The sequence below is a fragment of the Lynx rufus genome, unplaced genomic scaffold, assembly GCF_022079265.1.
Source record: "Lynx rufus isolate CCGP_SWC_20201006 ecotype Redwood Valley unplaced genomic scaffold, mLynRuf1.p SCAF_3, whole genome shotgun sequence".
NCBI classification, from domain to species: Eukaryota; Metazoa; Chordata; class Mammalia; order Carnivora; family Felidae; genus Lynx; species Lynx rufus.
The window spans coordinates 29425813-29443974 of NW_025814845.1; the positions used below are offsets into that span (position 1 = coordinate 29425813).

General features: G+C 38.8%; 1 protein-coding gene across 6 annotated transcripts in view; it reads right to left on the reverse strand.

Annotated features, from left to right (window-relative positions):
• Positions 1–952: 952 nt before the first annotated feature.
• TMEM156 (transmembrane protein 156) overlaps positions 953–18162 on the reverse strand; it is a 52511-nt gene continuing 35301 nt past the window's right edge. For 2 of the 6 annotated variants that reach the window (XM_047092368.1, XM_047092367.1), the window contains exons 6-8: positions 12501–12543; positions 4402–4504; positions 953–1569 (exon numbers count right to left, since the gene is read on the reverse strand). In XM_047092368.1, the coding sequence (XP_046948324.1) occupies positions 1510–1569; positions 4402–4504; positions 12501–12543 (206 nt within the window). In that variant the 3' untranslated portion in view covers positions 953–1509. The other 4 variants (XM_047092370.1, XM_047092369.1, XM_047092372.1 and 1 more) reach the window with 3 other exon arrangements.

Sequence of the window (18162 nt, forward strand, 5' to 3'; positions counted from 1 at the left end):
TATCTTCAATGCTGCTTAAAGCCACCTTCTTGAAAAGCCTACCCTGCTTACCCCCAGCTGGAAATGATTCTACTGGCCTGTGAATTCTCAGCAGGAAGCGTGGAGCCTGTAGATGACATTTATCTTACCCTATCTTACCCTTGTGTCTAGCATTATAACTAGGAGTAGTGTACCCTGTCTCCTCTACTAGAGTATAGATTCTTTGCAGGCAGACACCAGGCCATCCACATGTTTGAATGCTTCACAATATCTATTAAAGTCTATTATTTCAATAAATAAGTGAAATTAGCTTTCAGGAAGCTGCCACAATTTAACAGAATTTGAAGCTTAATTTATGCCTTTTGTAAGCCAAGTTCCCATTGATTTCCAAGTCATTTGTCTGAACATAATAGGCAATGTTCAAGGAAACAATAATTTGGCCTATTAGAAATCATATAATATCTATCCCTCAAGGAGTGTGATATCCCTCAACTCCTGCTGAATAGTCCCAGACCTGATCTTGACCTGTTAATCAAGTTTACAGGGACAATAAAAAGTGAGACTAGTAGAATTCCATTTTCCAAATCTTCAAAACCTAAATGCCATGATTAGAATCTCAGTTTGTGATCTAGAAAAAGAAAGGAGAGGAGAGGAGGGGAGAGGTGGGGAGGGGAGAAGAGGGGATGGGAGAGAGGGAGAGGATACCAAAAAACCCTCTGTATGCTGAATCATTCATTCCTGTTAGTTTGCTTAATATTAAACCTGACCCTGCCATTAAAATCTAGAAATCTTCTCAGAAAAGCAATTTTAACCATATAATGATGCCAGGAGATTAAATTCCACCTGAATTCTGGAAAGGTATTTTTATATTTTTCAATGTTAAAAATTGTCTATATGTGCTCTTATTGTAATTAATAACTATAACTACTCTTGACATCAGTGATAGCTATAAATAATATGAACGCTGAGAGAATCAGAAGAAACATTTTGCTACTATGTTTCAATATTCAAGTTTCACTTAGTATTTCACTTAAAGTCATTTGATTTTGGTATCTTTGAATTTTTTAAAGCATCCTCAGTGCCAAAAGGAGACAAAATTTATAAATCCAAACAAATACATTAACAAACAACCCAGGCCCTCTTAAGTAATTTGCCAAATAGAAACAATCCCTCTGTATAGGAAAACCCATCAAATCAGAATCTGCAATGTGGGCTAATGAGAGAAAGGATTTTCATCCTTGACCTTGGTTTTTGGTTCCTTTCAATATCAAAATCTTGAGGCCACTGTAGTTGTATAATGATAGATAAACAAGGAGAGGAAGCATTCCGTTGCTGTTTTTATGGGTGTCATCAGCTTGTTTTCCATGACTCATGATGGCTTCCTGAAAAAACTCTGGTTTCTTTGATCTCGTGGGCCAAATGAATGCTCTTGAGCCAGTTTTCATCAGCCAGTGACCATTCCTACTGTTCCCATTGTGCATTCTCAGCTGGACCCATATATTTACTAGTTAACTCATTCCTGAAATAAAATTATGAGTATTCTTCAAAAGGGTTTAGTCCAAATGGTCCAGAGGAATTCAGAGGGATATTCTGAAGATAAAGAGAAAAAAAGACAAATATTATTCATGCAAGAATGTTATTATCTGAAAAGAATTAGTGGAGAATAATTTTTAAACCATTTATTAAAACTGTGTCTTATAAGGACACCAAAAATCTTCTCAATACCACTGATTAAGAGCTCTTTCTAATCCTGTGGTAGACAATGGAGCCTCCATTATAAACCTAGGAAGACAGTGTGGCTAGTGGTAACAAACATCTCAGCCTAGGACCCAGGAAACTAGGGTCTCCTCAAGCCTCTGTCACCACAGTATGTTTGGGTTATTGTCCTCTTCTATAAAATAAAGTGTAAGTGTTCACGCAAGTTTCTTTTAAAGAAACACAGAAGTTGGGACTTAATCATTCATTCAACAAATACTTATTGAACATGTATTATATACTAGGCAGCATTTCCGTTGAATGAGCTGTCTCTCCATTATGCTCCTTGAGTCCCCTATGAATGAATACCTGTATCATGTTATTGGCACTCAATCTGATTTCTCCACTGACTGCATGTTACTTTGCCAATGAGCAGCAGAATTCTTGGCATACAGTAGGTGCTCAAAAAGTATTTAGTGAATGAAAGGGGATCTCTTCAAATGAAAGGTTGAACATCCCAGAACGAGGACCAGGATGAGAGATATCAAGCATAATATTTCATTAAAGCAATCACATGATTACATTAAAGTCTACCTAGCAATTTCTAAGCCAACAGCAGACTCTGATTCCACTAAGACCCAAACACTAAGACCTGCTTCTCTCTAGTCCTGAACACAAATATATACTTGGCATTCATTTTCCAGTTTGACATTTTGGGCCATTTACAGTCTATCCCTTCGGTTGCCTCTCTAGATCTGCACTCCACTTCTTTCCCACCCTACTGTTACCCTCGAGGCCAGTCTATATGAACTACCTCAATCCAGCTCCATTGTCCTCTAGCTCTGATTGGGTTTGACCAATGGTAAGTACTAGCACATCGGGGAAAGAGAGAACAGCCAAACTGAGATATTTATTCTCTCTTCAGGGCAATTGCAGGCTGTTGTGTCACTTGGCCATAAGTCACAGTCCTTATCAGGCAGCCCTCCCCATATATTGTGTGTGTGTGTGTGTGTGTGTGTGTGTGTGTGTGTGTGTGTGTCTGCGCCTGTGCCTATCTTTCTGGGTTCCTTGCCCCTTTAGTCTTAGGGATAGTAGCAGTGTCCTACTGTTAACGAGTTTTAGGGTGCTGCACTCTCTTTTTGGGTTTTCCCACATCTCGGCTTAATAGACCCTTTATTAAACTCACCTCAAATGATTCAGTTTGAGTATACTATTGGTTTCCTGCTAGAATCTTGACTTAAAGTGTCATAAAGAATAAATGATCTAGTAATGCACACACACACACACACACACACACACATACATTGGACTATTACTCAACTATAAGGAGAATGAAATCTTGCCATTTGCAATGACATGGATGGACCTAGAGAGTAATAATTTGCTTATTATATTAAGCAAAGTAAGTCAGTAGAGAAAGACAAATACCCTATGATTTCACTCATATGTGAAATTTAAGGAATAAAGCAAACAAACACAGGGGAAAAAGAAAAGAGAGGGAAACCGAGAAACAGACTCTTAACTATAGAGAACAAACATGGTTACCAGAGGGGAGGGGGAGGGGGGTTGGGGATGGTGAAATAAGTGATGGGGATTAAGGAGTGCATTTGTTATAATGAGCACAGGTGTTGTATGGAGGTGTTGAATCACTAAATTCTACACCTGAAACAAACAAACAAACAAAGTCTAGATCATTTATTCTTATCACCACCAAGGACAATTAAAGGATACTAATAAATGCTAGTGTCTTTCCTCTTCCCTGTTATAATTTTTACATCCCCTACCACAGCTATCAATAGTGCCTTAACATAACAGCTACTTAATAAATATTTGTTGAATAAATGAAAAATAATTCTAAGAGGGGTGCCTGGGTGGCTCAGTCAGTTTAGCGTCAGACTCTTGATCTCAGCTCAGGTCTTGATCTCAGGGTCGTGAGTTCAAGTCCGCGTTGGATTCCATGCTGGATGTGGAGCCTACTTAAAAAATATACAGTGAAACCTTGGTTTGTGAGCATAATGCATTCCAGAAATATGTTTATAATGCAAAGCACTTGTATATCAAAGCAAATTTCAAGAACCATTGGCTCAGTAATCACGTGATGTTCAGCATCATGTACTACTTGTATTACAAGACATTGCTCATTTTTCAAGCGTTTATCAAGTTAAAATTTATTAGAAATGTTTGCTTGTCTTGAGGAACACTCACAGACAAGTTATTTACAATCCAAGGTTTTACTGTATATACATTTCGAAGGCACTTCTGACCATAATTTGGGATTCAAGCACATGAAAATCAATGTACATTAGATTTATTATCAGATCCTATATTGAGGGAAGTTTTTAATTTCAGTAATTGAGGATCAGTGGGTAGTCTGGCTTTATAAATTTACATTCTCTCTTTTCTCATGTTCTGACTAAAGAACGATTAGCCTCCTGGAATTATATATGACCCAACCTTAGGAAACAGCCAAGGGATGAGCTGACATCTCAGGGGCACATGTTGTTTAATAGACTAAGAGATTAGTTTATTGGTCCTTCCTAGACCTTGGAGAAAATAGTGATTTTATTTCATGCCATCTAATTCATATGAAGTACTTTTGCAAGTTCATCACCTTCTGTCTCCTACACCCAGATAGAAATGAAGTTTGAGGTAAACTGCATCTCCTTGGATCTTTCATGTTTATAACGAATAAAGACAAATCATCAGTAAAGCCCAGTCTTCACTCACCGTGTATACTGATCTTGCAGATGCATCGTGGAAGTAACTTCTAGTTCTGGTATTGGAGGAAGCGCTTTCTTGACCGGAGTCAAGGGCAGTCTCTGCTTGGTCCCTATTTTTTAAGAAGGAAAGCTGTTCTGGTCTGTATGCAGTCAATAGCAATGCAAAAACAGATACAACATTTTCCAATGTACTAAGAGAACCATACCCTCCATCTAGCAAGGATATTGGTAGTTTCCATCACTTGCTAGATTTCCTGTCTACAACTGTGACACCTTTAACCCATTTCTCTCAACTCTGTTTCTTTCATTTCTCCTCCCCACCCCCACTTCCTGAGCACAAGACCTGCAGCATAGTTAAAGGGGGAGCAAAGTAGAGAAAAACATTCTTAGCGTTCAATGCCAAGTAGAAAGAAAAAAACTTTAGTTGGAAACTGACTACAAACATTTCCTTCTTTGCATTTTGTTAAAACAGGTCCCTAAGAAGAATATCAAGGACATCTCTGATTTCAGGGACAATTTTAGCAAGAAGCCAAGTTACAAATCAGATGAATTCTAATCTGTCCTCCTTTTCTAGGACTATGTGACATCAAGTCCTTCTAATATTATCTTCAGCTGACTTCAAGGTAGGAGGTGAAATTTCAGACCCATGGCATATGGTCTTTCTTTCATTCCACTGGGATCTGGGGTCTTGCTTTTCTGGTTTTTATATTGAAACTTGAGTTTTACATAATACATGTAGTTTTTGCTTCACAGATGTCTCTTCTTTTTATACAAAGCCCTGGACATGAATGGAAATGAGGTGACCTATAATTTAAAAAGAAGTTTGAGCAGCTGCTTCTTAAGAAGACAAATCAAAAAGGAAGATTTAAGTGTAATCAAGAATATGATGCTTATCAAAGGAAATTTTTTTTAATTTTTTAAAATTTCCATATGCATCAAAAAAAAAAAAAAAGAATATGAGGCTTCTTATCCATGAAGATGATTAAACACTGGTATAGGTTACCGAAATAGAAATACTGTGAAACCATCTGTCAGAATTATACTCTTTTAATTAGAAAAAAATTTAATAAGACTGATTTTTGTATTTAATTTTCTGAATAAAGAATACAGTCACATGATTAAAATTTTATAAACTAGGGAGGGATATTAGGCAAAATGTCTTCCTCTTTACCCCATTTCCTACAGACAGCCACTTTTTACCACATCACATACATAATTCTTTCCCTTCTTTCCTTCCTCTGCCACAGGAAACCAAAGATTTTAGGTTTTTTTTGTAGACAGATAGATGATATAGATACACATACATAGATTTATATGTTCATATGTGTGTATATGTTATTTTTATCTTTATGTAAATGATAGCATACTATACACATGTATGTATATGTAATGATCTATCTCAGAGATCTTTCCCCATAAATTCTTCCACATTCTTTTTTACAACTTTCTGGTATTCCATAGTATGGATGTATCATCAAAGCACCTTCCTGTCAGATTGTGTCTAATCTGGTATTGTAAACACACTAGCAATAAACATTGTATATATGTCATTTTTCTCCTAGATTAGTAATCCATAGGAGAAATCCCTAGAAATAGAATTGCTGGCTCAAAGGGCTTGTACATTTGTAACTTTGATAGTTATTGCCAAATTACGTATCACAGCAGTTGTAGCACATTAGCCTCTTGGTTTACCTTAGTAAAGTATAAGAGTGCAGAGCGCCTACTGCCTCTGGCCCCAGAGGGTGATGTCAAACTTCAGGATTTTTACCAATCTGGTAGATTAAAATGGCATTTCAGTGTAGCTTTAATTTTCATTTCCACCTGAATGTAAGCTCAACAGAGATCTTTGTTTGGTTCACTGCTGTGTCTCCTATACCCAGAAGGCCAACATTATTGGCACATAGTAGACATCAAAATAAAAAAAATTTTAAAAAAAAGTCTTTTGAAAGAATTTATTCTGAATGAGGCCAAACAACTTTTCATACATTTAAGAGCCATTTGTAGTTCCTTTTCTATAAATAGTCCATTTTTATCCTTTACTCATTTGCCTACTGGTTTATGGTCTTTTCTCCATTAATTATTAGAACTTCCTTATTTACCAGGAAAAATTGCTTATCGTATGTGATGAACTGCAAATAACTTTTCCCTAACGGTTTTTACTGTGTTCATTCTTGTAGTCAAATTTATCAGTCTTTTAACTGAATTTTGTGCCATGGATCGAAAGCACTACTTTGTGGTTATAAATGGATTCTACTGTTGTTTCTCCTATTACTTTTATGGTTTCATGTTTACTTAAAAATTATTGATGCTTTTGAAATTTACCCTAGCAGTATTGTGAACTCTGGATTAAGCACATTTTTTTTTTCTCTAGATGATTATTCAGTTGTCACAACACCCTTCATTCAGTAGTCCTTCTCTTTCCTACTGATTAGATGTGCCCCTTTTATCATTTACTCAAGTCCTAAACTTTCTAATTTGTCATTAGATATTTTTCTCTACTTATGTACCAGTACCGTGGTGAAACAGATACTTCTCTTCTTTCTTATTCCATGTCAATTTTTTCTTGGCTGTTACTGACAGCCTATTTTTCATCAGGATATTAAAATGACCTTGTTTATGATTTAAGAAAAATTGGCATCTTTATATATTCATCTTCCAAATCGAGAATATAATAGACCATTTGTTGTTGTTCAAGTCATTTTTATGTCTCTCAGGAGCATTTTTCTGAGGTTTACTTTAGAAAGATCTTATATGTTTCTTTATATTAATTTTACTCCTATTTTATCTTTTTATGGCTGTTTCGAATGCAGTATATCTTCTAACTGGTTGTATTTACATATATGAATGCCATCAATTTTTTTGTATTAATTTTGTACCCTATCCCTATTGAATCTTATTTTTAAAGAATGTTTTTAAGAGAAATCTGTTAAATTTTCCAGGTACACAAAGTGATCATTTTACCTTTCCAATTTGTTAACCAGGTATTTCTGTCTCTTACCTAATTGTGTTGGCCAGTACTTTGAGGATGGTGGTAGATAAAGTGAAAATATTGGACATTCTTGAAAATTTCTGACTTTAGCTAGGCATGCTTTTAGTGTTCTCCTAGTAAATATGATTCTGGGTTTTTGAGACAGATATATTTTATCATGTTAAGGAAGTACTTATTTATTTTATTTTGGGAAGTTTTATGAAGGATGGGCATTATTGTGTGTCAAATGCATTTTTTAGGATGTATGGAGATAACCAAACAAATTTTATGAGTGACATTAATAGATATCTCCTAATGGAGAACTGTTCCTGTATTCTTGGAATAGGCTCCTCTTTATCATAGTAGAAGTGTTTATGTATGTATATATACATATATTTTTTTAAAACTGAGCTACTGGATTATTTTGCTAATATTTGTTTAGAATTTTTGCACAGAAATGAGAAAGGATGAAATATGGCCTTTTGTAGCAACGTGGATGGAACTGGAGCGTGTTATGTAAGTGAAATAAGTCAGACAGAGAAAGACAGATACCATATGTTTTCATTCTTATGTGGATCCTGAGCAACTCAACAGAAAACCATGGGGGAGGGGGAGGGGGAAAAAAGAGAGGGGGGGGAGGCAAATCATAAGAGATTCTTAAAAACTGATAATAAACTGGGGGTGGATGGGGGGGTGGGAGGGAGGGGAAAGCGGGTGATGGGCATTGAGGAGGGCACCTGTTGGGATGAGCACTGGGTGTTGTATGGAAACCAATTTGACAATAAATTTCATATTAAAAAAAAAGAATTTTTGCACAGAAATACATAAGATTGCCCACTGATTTCATTTTAGACACAATCTTTCTTAGTTTTAAATATTACTAATGTTGGGATGCCTTAATGGCTCAGTTGGTTAAGCGTCCCACTCTTGATTTCAGCTCAGGTCATGATCTCACGGTTCATGAGTTCAAGCCCCGTGGCAAGCCCTGCAGTGCAGAGCCTGCTTGGAATTCTCTCTCTTTCATTCTCTCTCTGCCCCTCCCATGTGTGCTCTCTCCCTCTCTCTCAAAAGAAATAAACCTAAAAAAATAAAAAACATTTTAAAATAATAATAATAATGATAATAATAATAAATATTACTATGTTTATTTCAAAATAGAACTAGGAAGCATCCTTCTTTTCTATGGTCAATAACAGTTTAAATACCATTGGAAATATCTATTTTTTAGAGATCAGTAAAAAATTCCCCTGTGAACTGCTCCTTCTGTTACTTTTTCAGGGATAACTGACAAATTTTCTATTTATTCTATGATAATTGTTTTGTTTAGATTTCTATTTCTTCTGGTATCAGGTTTTGTAAATTTTTCCAGAAAATTATTGATCTTAATTAGAGACATTAAAAAGTAGTAACTACTCTTTAAGGGACAGGAGTAGATGCCTTTTTTAAGCCATTTCAACAGATATTAACGACCCTTCCATTACTGTGGCAATGCTAAAATAACTGCCAAAGTTAGAATTCCTCCTTTTAAAAATATATATATATATACATATACATATATATATATATATATATATATATATATTATTTGAGAGATAGAGGGCATGTGAGCAGGGGAGAGGGGCAGAGGGAGAGAGAGAATCTTAAGCAGGCTCCACACTCAGTGCAGAGCCCAACAAGGGGCTCAATCCCATGACCCTGGGTTCATACCTGAAATCAAGAGCTGAATGTTCAACCAACTGAGCCACCCAGGTGTCCCTAGAATTCCTTCTTATATTTAACCTTCCAAAAGGTAAGTGACAAGGCTTTCCTGACTGGTTAGGACAAAGGTGAGAAAATGAGACCAGTCTTTACCTAGACAGACACAAAACTCTCATTTCCTTGCTCTCTTCCTCAAAGGGCCATTGCACTTGACCCTGTTAGCATCCTTTATTTTTACCTTATTATCAGTAAGAACAACCACATCTATGGGGCTAGTTCTATCATCCCCATTTGTCTCACACTGAATCTGTGATTTTTGTCTTTCTAAATATGTGCTTCTCAGAGGTGGGTGTGGTAGGCAGAACTCTAAGATAGTCCCCGAGATTCCCACCCCCTGGGGTAATGCCCCATTTAATCCCCTTCCCTTGAGTGTGGGCGGGACCATGAATGGGATGTAGGTTACATTATATGGCAAAGATGAAATTTCTGCAGGTGTATTTAACATTCCAAATCAGATGATTTTGAGTTATTCAAAAGGGAGACTATTCTGGGTGAGGCTGACCTAATGAAGTAAAAGCCCTTGCAAAAGAGATGGGGCCTTCCCTGAGGTCAGAGAGGATCTCTTGTGAGGCTTAAAGAAGAAAACCACCATGCTGAACTATGGAAAGGGTCAGGTAGCAGAAGACTGCAGGTGGCCTCTAGGTCCTGAAGCAGCTTCTGGTAAACAGCCAGTAAGAAGCCAGAGGCATTAGTAAACAACCGCAAAGCAAAGCAAAGCAAAACAAAACAAAACAAAACAAAAAAACCCTCAAAAAATGACTTCTGCCAACAACCTAAATGAGCTTAGAAGTAGAGACTCCAGATGACAATACAGGCCAGCTCTCATCTTGATTTTAGCCTTCAGACCCCGAGATCCAGCAAAGCTGTGCCCACATTTCTGACCCACAGAAAATGAAATAATAAAGGTGTGTTGTTTTAAGCCACTAAACTTGTGGTAATTTGTCACACAACAAGAGAAAATTAGTAAAATGATCAACAGAACCTTGGCCTGAAAATTACCAGAACCTGGATTTAAAATGAAGGTTCTAGGGACACCTCGGTGGCTCAGTTGGTTGAGCGTCCAGCTTCGGCTCAGGTCATGATCTCACGGTTTGTGAGTTTGAGACCCGCGTCGGACTCTGCGCTGACAACTTGGAGCCTGCTTCAGATTTTGTGTCTCCCTCTCTCTCTGCCCGTCCCCCACTTGTGCTGTGTGTGTCTCTCTCTCTCAAAAATAAATAAAATGTAAATAAATAAAATAAAATGAAGGTTCTAGGGGCACCTGGGTGGCTCAGTTGGTTGAGCATCTGACTCTTGGTTTCAGCTCAGGTCAGGTCATGAGTTTGAGCCCCACATCAAAATAAATAAATAAACTTAAAAAAAAGCTGTGCCCACAGCTTTTTTTTTTTTTTTAAATAAAATGCAGTTAATAGAACTCTGTCCCAAATCTACTGAATTACAATCTCCCTTCAAAATGGTCCAGGAGCCTGAAATTTTACAGACATCCAAATTAATTCTGATGCACATTAAGACTTCAGAATGAACTTGCCATGCAGATAATTGCTTAGACAATCTTTGACAAAGCATCTGATACTATTCAGAAGTTGAGATTTGGAGACAGTTCTTTTTAAAGTTAAAATATCGGGGCGCCTGGGTGGCGCAGTCGGTTAAGCGTCCGACTTCAGCCAGGTCACGATCTCGCGGTCCGTGAGTTCGAGCCCCACGTCAGGCTCTGGGCTGATGGCTCAGAGCCTGGAGACTGTTTCCGATTCTGTGTCTCCCTCTCTCTCTGCCCCTCCCCTGTTCATGCTCTGTCTCTCTCTGTCCCAAAAATAAATAAACGTTGAAAAAAAAATTTTTTAAGTTAAAATATCAAAAGAACCTATTCATGAAATTAATTACCAAAGAAAATTAACAGAGCTCTTTTGGTTAGAAAGCCAAACTATTCATCATTTGCTGATTCATTTGGTTTGCTGATGTTGTATAATATGGTGTAACCGTAATTTACTACAGAATGCTATTATCTGTCAAAATGATAGCTAGTTGCAAATAACTCTCTAGTGGTACATTATATTCTGTTTCTCCTAGTACCCAAGGACATGTAACTTATATGCTAATAGGAAAACTTCTGAAAAATTGATAAAAAGGCAAAAAGGTAGAATATATGTCATTTTGATGCCTTCTTCAGAATAGCTAAGATGGGTGGGATATTTTTCTAGTTCTACACTGGGAAATAGAGTTTCTTTCAAACAAAATTAATTCACTAACACTAGTTAAGGCAGCAGAAGCAGTCAGGAATATCTTAAAACTTCACAGAAGTCTATTCATGAATTTGTCAAAAGTCTGAACCAAACATTTCTTTGACTTTTTTCAGGAACCTCAGAATGGGTTTTGGCCTTCCTGAATCTAGTGAACAAAATGGATTTCCAGTGGTAGAAACTTTGATTAAAAATAAAACTCCATGCCTTGTGTTCTTGAATAAACCTTCATCACACTGGCCATGACAATGTCCACATTGTCTCTGATATTTTTCTTTTTCTTCTTCTTCTTTTTTTTTTTTTAGATTTCTATCACTTTTCAGAAGTGCTTTACATCTATGACATCTGGTTTGTAACTTCAATTCATCCTTCCAAAGTAATATTTGATTCCCACTGAGTAACAGAAACTTGCAAGGTGTTTTCTTCTCTTTGTTCCTGATGATTTTCATGTCAAAGACAAGGTACTTCTCCCACAGTGAAGGTACCTCTAAAACTTCCTCATCCTAGCCACGATCTCTTCGCTGCTTAGAGAATTTGTCCCATCGATTTTTTATATTCATATTTCCAAAGCTACCGGTTCAGCTATCCTTGGTTATGAAATTGGAAAGACAAAATAGCTAAAACCAAAACAAAACGAGGAATAGTAAACAGGACTAGGTATCCTGTACCATATATGATTCTGTGACATCTATTTCCCCGATAGTGAATTTATCCAATTTGGTTGTAATTGCTTATTTGTCTGTCTCCTTGTGTGCAAAGACTGTATTTAATGCAGTTATATTCCCCAGAACCAACCTTGCAGTATGACACATAATAGGTAAAAATATGTGTCGAATGACTGAAAGAATGTCATCTAACTTCTTTGTGCCTCATTTTTCTTAATGAAAGTGCATGGGTACGAGCTGTACAAGAAGTCAATTCTGGGGTGCCTCCTAGGAACTTGGAGATAAGGAAAATAAGATTGTCCTCTGAGAGTTAGCCTATAAAATCAACTCATAACCACAACAGAAGCATTATCTTCAGCAATCATTCCCAGGTCAAAGCCTATTAAATGTTAAAAGTGCTGAGCCATCAAGCTATCCCTAAAATGGGGAAGAAGGCCTTTCAAGCTGTGTTGGCAAAGGAATCTGCTTTAAGACCTACCAAGCAAGCCTTGGCCGTGATTTGACTCCCAGCATGGTTTTGTCTGAGGAGAGAGGGCACACGTGTTAGCTGTCAGAAGTGTTTGGGTCCGTATTTTCTCTCGGTTGTAATACTCATTGTGAATCAATACGTTGGCCTTCTTATAAACCTGTTTTGTGAGCTGGATTACATAATGGATCTTTTTTGGTGAGCCACCACTGCAGGAGGCTGAGCCTTCAGGCCTGAAGAAAGGCTCTGGACCAGGTAAAGTCACCAACGTGAGGCACCTGGGTTGCCTTGTGGGTGGAGCAGGCATGCAGCCTCAGCTGGCAGTGGGTACTCACACCTGAACTTCCTCGTGACTTCATCAAAGCCAGTGTGGTTGCCTTGACGCTAAAAGGAAGAAACTCAAGGTAAGGGTAAAGGAGGTAATAACGATGTATTCTGATGTACTTTGAAAAATAGAAAGCACTACCAAGTGCAAAGCAGAATATTTTTACAAGCCCACTTGAGAGGGCTTGGAATTTAATAGGACCACATTTTGCTCAGCAGGGGTGGGCTACGGATGGCTAACCCTGGAAATGGTGACCTCGGGGCGTCCTTCCCCTCCTTGTACTTTGGGAGATTCGGCCATGACTCCGTGGAGACAATGGCAATAATGTCTAAACTGTTATCCACAAAGTACTTGCTTTCCTTATAGGAGCTTCTCCAGAAATGAAGGAATGCAAGTTAATCTTCACAGATCACTGTAGTCGAGATGGATGCAGAAGTTCTCCGATGGTTTGGTGATTCTTATTCAGTTCTCTAATCTGGCTCTGAGAAAACCTTCCAGTCCTATTTCTTCTTATTGCCCTAGGAATGCAGAACTTCAGCACCGCTATGCACCCTTCTGACCTTTTCATCACATAAAAAACATTGGCACTTTTGTGCAAGCCCAAGATAGCTAGTTGCTTTTTAGGGCTAATAGAACCAATTATGGTAGCTTAAAATAGATTTCCATTATTCAAGGAGCCAACTCTCTACTGTGTTCAAATCTCCATCTGTTATTGTTAACAGTGATCCTAAAACCACTCAGCTGTTCCAAATCTGGCCAGTGTGAAAATCAAATGAGGACGGGGAAAATACACGACTGCAAAATTACCTAGAATTAACAACTGAAGAGAACAGACAGCTGCCAGTACTCTGAGCCATTGTCTCACTTGCCAGTTTGTTCACACTCCAAGGAATGAAACTGATGAAGTGTTTAAAAGTTATAATTTAGGGGGAAAAGGGTTTTGAAAGGTCTTTGTAAGACAGCTGCAGCCATTCTTTCAACATAGCCAATGTAGAGTTGTATTTATTTAACAAATATGTATTGGGTACCTACAGGGTAAGCTGGGGATGCTGTGATGAATATTATCAGGTCGAGTCCCTGACCTCAGGGAGCTAACTGGCTCATGGGAGCCACATCAATCAAACAATAACACAAATATATAAAATAACAATAGTGATCATTGCCACAAAGCGAGATTTGTGGCGTTACGAGGATGTGTGATATACGGAATTGCCCTGGTCTACAAGGTCCAATATGACTTCCTTGGGGAAGTGTTAGCTGAGCCAAGATGGGAAGGGCCAGTGGGAGGAGGTGAGGTCTGCAGGGAGTGGCTAGTTCAGGCAGGGAAAGTTTGTGCGAAGATGGAGATGTTTATCTGCATGTGTTTTATCTTCAGTTCTTCCAGGCCTAGCACAAAAGGCTATCACATAAAGGCATTCAGTGGATGAATAGATAAATCATCCTATTCTGCCTATAGATTCCTCACACTTAAGAAATTCTTTCTGCATGTAGAGTCATCTTCTGCATTCTGATCTACTCTGTAACCCACCAGATGGCTGCAACCTTTACTGTTTTATGAACCCAAACCCGTAGTTTAGGAGTCGTAAATGCTACAGTTAAGCAAGTAAAAATTAAATTTCCATGTTACTTTGCTTGGTTGTTGGACATCTGGCACGAGTAATTTATCTTCTTTTCTGCTGGAAATCGAAAGCTGCTTAGTCTTTATTATGCTGCCCATAAACATGTTGCAAATTGTAATTTTACATTGCCATTCGTTTTATTTGTGGGTAATACAAATTACTGGGTCATCCACTTACTTTTGGCATTTAGTAATTCTCTTTCACAGTAAAATTCCATTTTCTTTCCTTCATGGTCCCTAAGAACCCACTCACATTAACTGCAAAAAACATATCACTAACGCTGAAATGTTACTTTGAGGGAGACTCACACTGTCACACACAAGCTCCTACAACCTTATACAGGGTAGAGAAAATGTTTCATCTCGGTCTCCAGTGTTAAATATAAAAACGCAAGGAGAGTTGTGATCTGTGGCTTGACCCAGCAGGAGTCAACTCCTCAGTTCACCATAGTCAGTAAGTGGTGAGCCAGACAGGCCGCTGGACAAAATTGAGTTTGAACCCTCACTCTGCTAGGAACTGCCTGTAAGTCAGTTACATAAACTCTCTTAATTTCAGTTTTTCTCATCAGGAAAAAAAGCGACATTGTTGTGAAATGAAATACAATGATGTCTGTGAAAGTTGCCTGATAAATGTTTATAGTTGAATTGGGTTTCCCTTCTCCTAAGGCACCGAGGGGTAGAATTTCCTTAACTGTGCTGTCAGCTCTGTGACAGCAGAGACTGCTGGTCTGTGCCCCTGTCCCATCAATGCTTAGCATAACACATGCCCCTTAGTCGGTATTCAGTAGATTTGGGTTGAATATTTGAAGGTGAAGAATTTCAAGTTTTAAAGATTCCTCCATATTCTTTTTTTTTTTTTTATGTTTATTTATTTATTTGGCAGGGGGAGAGAATCCCAAGCAGGCTCTGTACTGTCAGCTCAGCATCAGACACGGGGCTCAATCCCACGAACCATGAGATCATGACCTGAGCCGGATTGGACCCTCAACTGACTGAGCCACCCAGGTACCCCAAGATTTCACCATTTTCGATGGCCACAGAGGGGGAGATGACATAGGCCACCTCACTGGCCTATGCAGCAGGAGTGAGTAGAAGCTCTAGTCCTAGAAACCTGGTGTCATAGATATTTAGTTATCGGCTATCCAACATGTGGACATCTCAGGGGTGCTCTCAAAGACGCAGGAGGCCAGAGGGCAGATATTGCTGCTTCCTGGCTCCAGGGTACCAATCTGTGGCTTGCGCTCATTCAACCAGATAACCCTCCTTGGGGCTTTGATACAAAGCTGAAATGGTCAAAGGGTAGCTCTGGAAGCTCGGAGGGAGTGTTCAGTGGTAGTGATCCGATCAGAGACATGCTCACCAGGCCACTCCCACTGTGACTTTGGCTGTATTTTTGGCTGCCTGGCCTCCCTTAACTCTTGTCTATTTTGCAACCTCTGAGTGCCTAACACGTCTGTTGTTTCTAGGGGTTACCTACTGGTTTTCCAATATGTTTCCTTTCTGGCAACCCAGCCAAGTTGATTGCTATTGTTTGCCTCTGATGATTCAGGTCCTAGGCCACTGCTCCTGCCCCTGACTTTGGTCTGCCGACAGTGATCAACCCTTTAAACACTGTTTTAGGGATACATTTCAAAGTTGCTTTTGTATAGTTCTCAAAATTTCTTCTTCAAGAAGGTCAATGTATTTCATTATTCCTTGATATCCTTAGCAATGCTGCAGAATGAGTTATATGTTCTTTAATGAAGTAGAATTATGTGCCCTCTGATCACTCTCACTTTGTCTTCACCTTTCCCAAACCCCAAGATTCATTTCTTGCTCATCTGCTCTTTCTACTTCATACTCATTTCCCCTCAGGGTTTCTGTGATTTAATAAGCTTTTATTGTGCACAAACTACGTGCCAGATATTATGTCAGGGACAAGGATCCGAAGCTGAATAAGAGAGTCATCACCTGTGTGAAGATAACAATCCACTGAATAACATGGGAAGTAGATTGATGTCAAGACAGGCAACCTAAGCCACCCCGTTTCTCAAAGCCAGGAAGAAAATATTAGAGACACATAAAAGCTTAGGATTTGATTCTGCGTGCCATCGCTTTCTACAGCAATGAGATATGCTTACTCTCCCAGTGTTTGCTCCAGAGCGGGTCGGGCACTGTGCAATGCCAGGGGCTGGGTACTCTCTCTGTTTCTCTCTCATCCTTTTGAGGGTGTGAGCCTATCTATCTCTGTGTGTACATGTGTAACAACGCTTACTTTGTACTACGTGAACAACTGGAGAGGCATTCACGACAGCAAGCCGCTCTGCCAAATGTGACTGTAGTCTCTGCTCCCTTTGAATAATCTGGTTTTTTTTTTGTTTTTTTGTTTTTTTTTTTACTCATGTTACTGCTTCTCCAGAGAACCATGCTGGCACATTTTTTCCTTGCATTCTCACTGCTGCCTATAATCCATCATTACAAAGAGAGGCCTTAAAAACGGCACTCAAGGGAGACATTATTTCCTTTCCATTTCTCTCTCAGAAAGAGCAACTTATAATAGGAGAGGAAAAATTGCATTTAGGCTAAAGGATTATAAATAACAAGAAAGAATCTGCTTCTCCTCCCCCACTCCCCCAACAGCCCTTAAGATGCTAAGCCTCAAAAGGACTCTTGATTTTTTTTTTTTTTTAAAAGGCCTTCACCCCCTGGCTCGCTCTAAACATTAATATTATATACCTGGTCATAAAGCTAGAGGATTTTTAATGAGAGCTATTAAAGGGAACGGATGCCGGAGACAGTTTCCTCTGGTGAATGGAAATCAAAGGCTCATAAATACAACTTGTGAGGTTAGTCTTGTGGTTAGCTAGTACTTTAAATTTGTGATTCCCCTGATTATATGAGTTGGCAGGGGGACTATTGACTTTTTCTCAGACAAAACTGCACGGCTCAAAATTATGACTTGAAAAGAGTGAGAACCAGGATTCCTAAGGCCCCTGACAAGCTCCGCAGAACTGGGTTAAAACATTCCTGGTATATGAATGTCAGGCCTGGGAACCGCCTAAGAGGAAGAACAGGGGAAATACCATTTCTTCCCTATAAAAATGAATTTTGGCATCTGAAACAACCTTATGATTTTAATTTCATTAATCCAACAAAATTGTCACTGACCGCTCAAACCACACTGACCCACATTTGGTTAGTATCAAATGATCACTAAGCTAACTGCTTATTATTAGCCATAGGTTAGTATTTTACTGCTCACACCGAGAAGAGAGTCTGCATTTTTTTTTTTTAATTGAGTTCTTTGGGTGCATTCATTCCAAGTTTCCCTCAAGCTAGGGGTCCAAGTACATGCTAATCTAAGTAGATAAGAAAAGTCTCGGGAGCACAGTTCCCAGAAAATGCTGGGCACAGATCTGCATGTGGCTGCGATGCAGTTGCAGCGGGGGCCTGAGGCTTTGTTCAGTTTCCTTTCATTTTTGAAAACCGTTTGTACACCAGACTTGAAGCTTCCCCTTATCTGACTTCTCACAAAGTATGAGGCAGCCGGCTCACTGGCTAATACGCCAGGAGCTGTAGAAATATCACTCATGATTCTGTGGTTTTCCAAGAGTCGAGGACAGGACGTCTCCCTGATGAAGGAGAGGACTTTGCTCATCTCACATTCTCCCTCTCTTTCTTTTTAATATGACTTGACAGCTTGAATTCAGAAGGAGGCTTCACAATTAGGAGATCGAACCACAGCGTCTGTG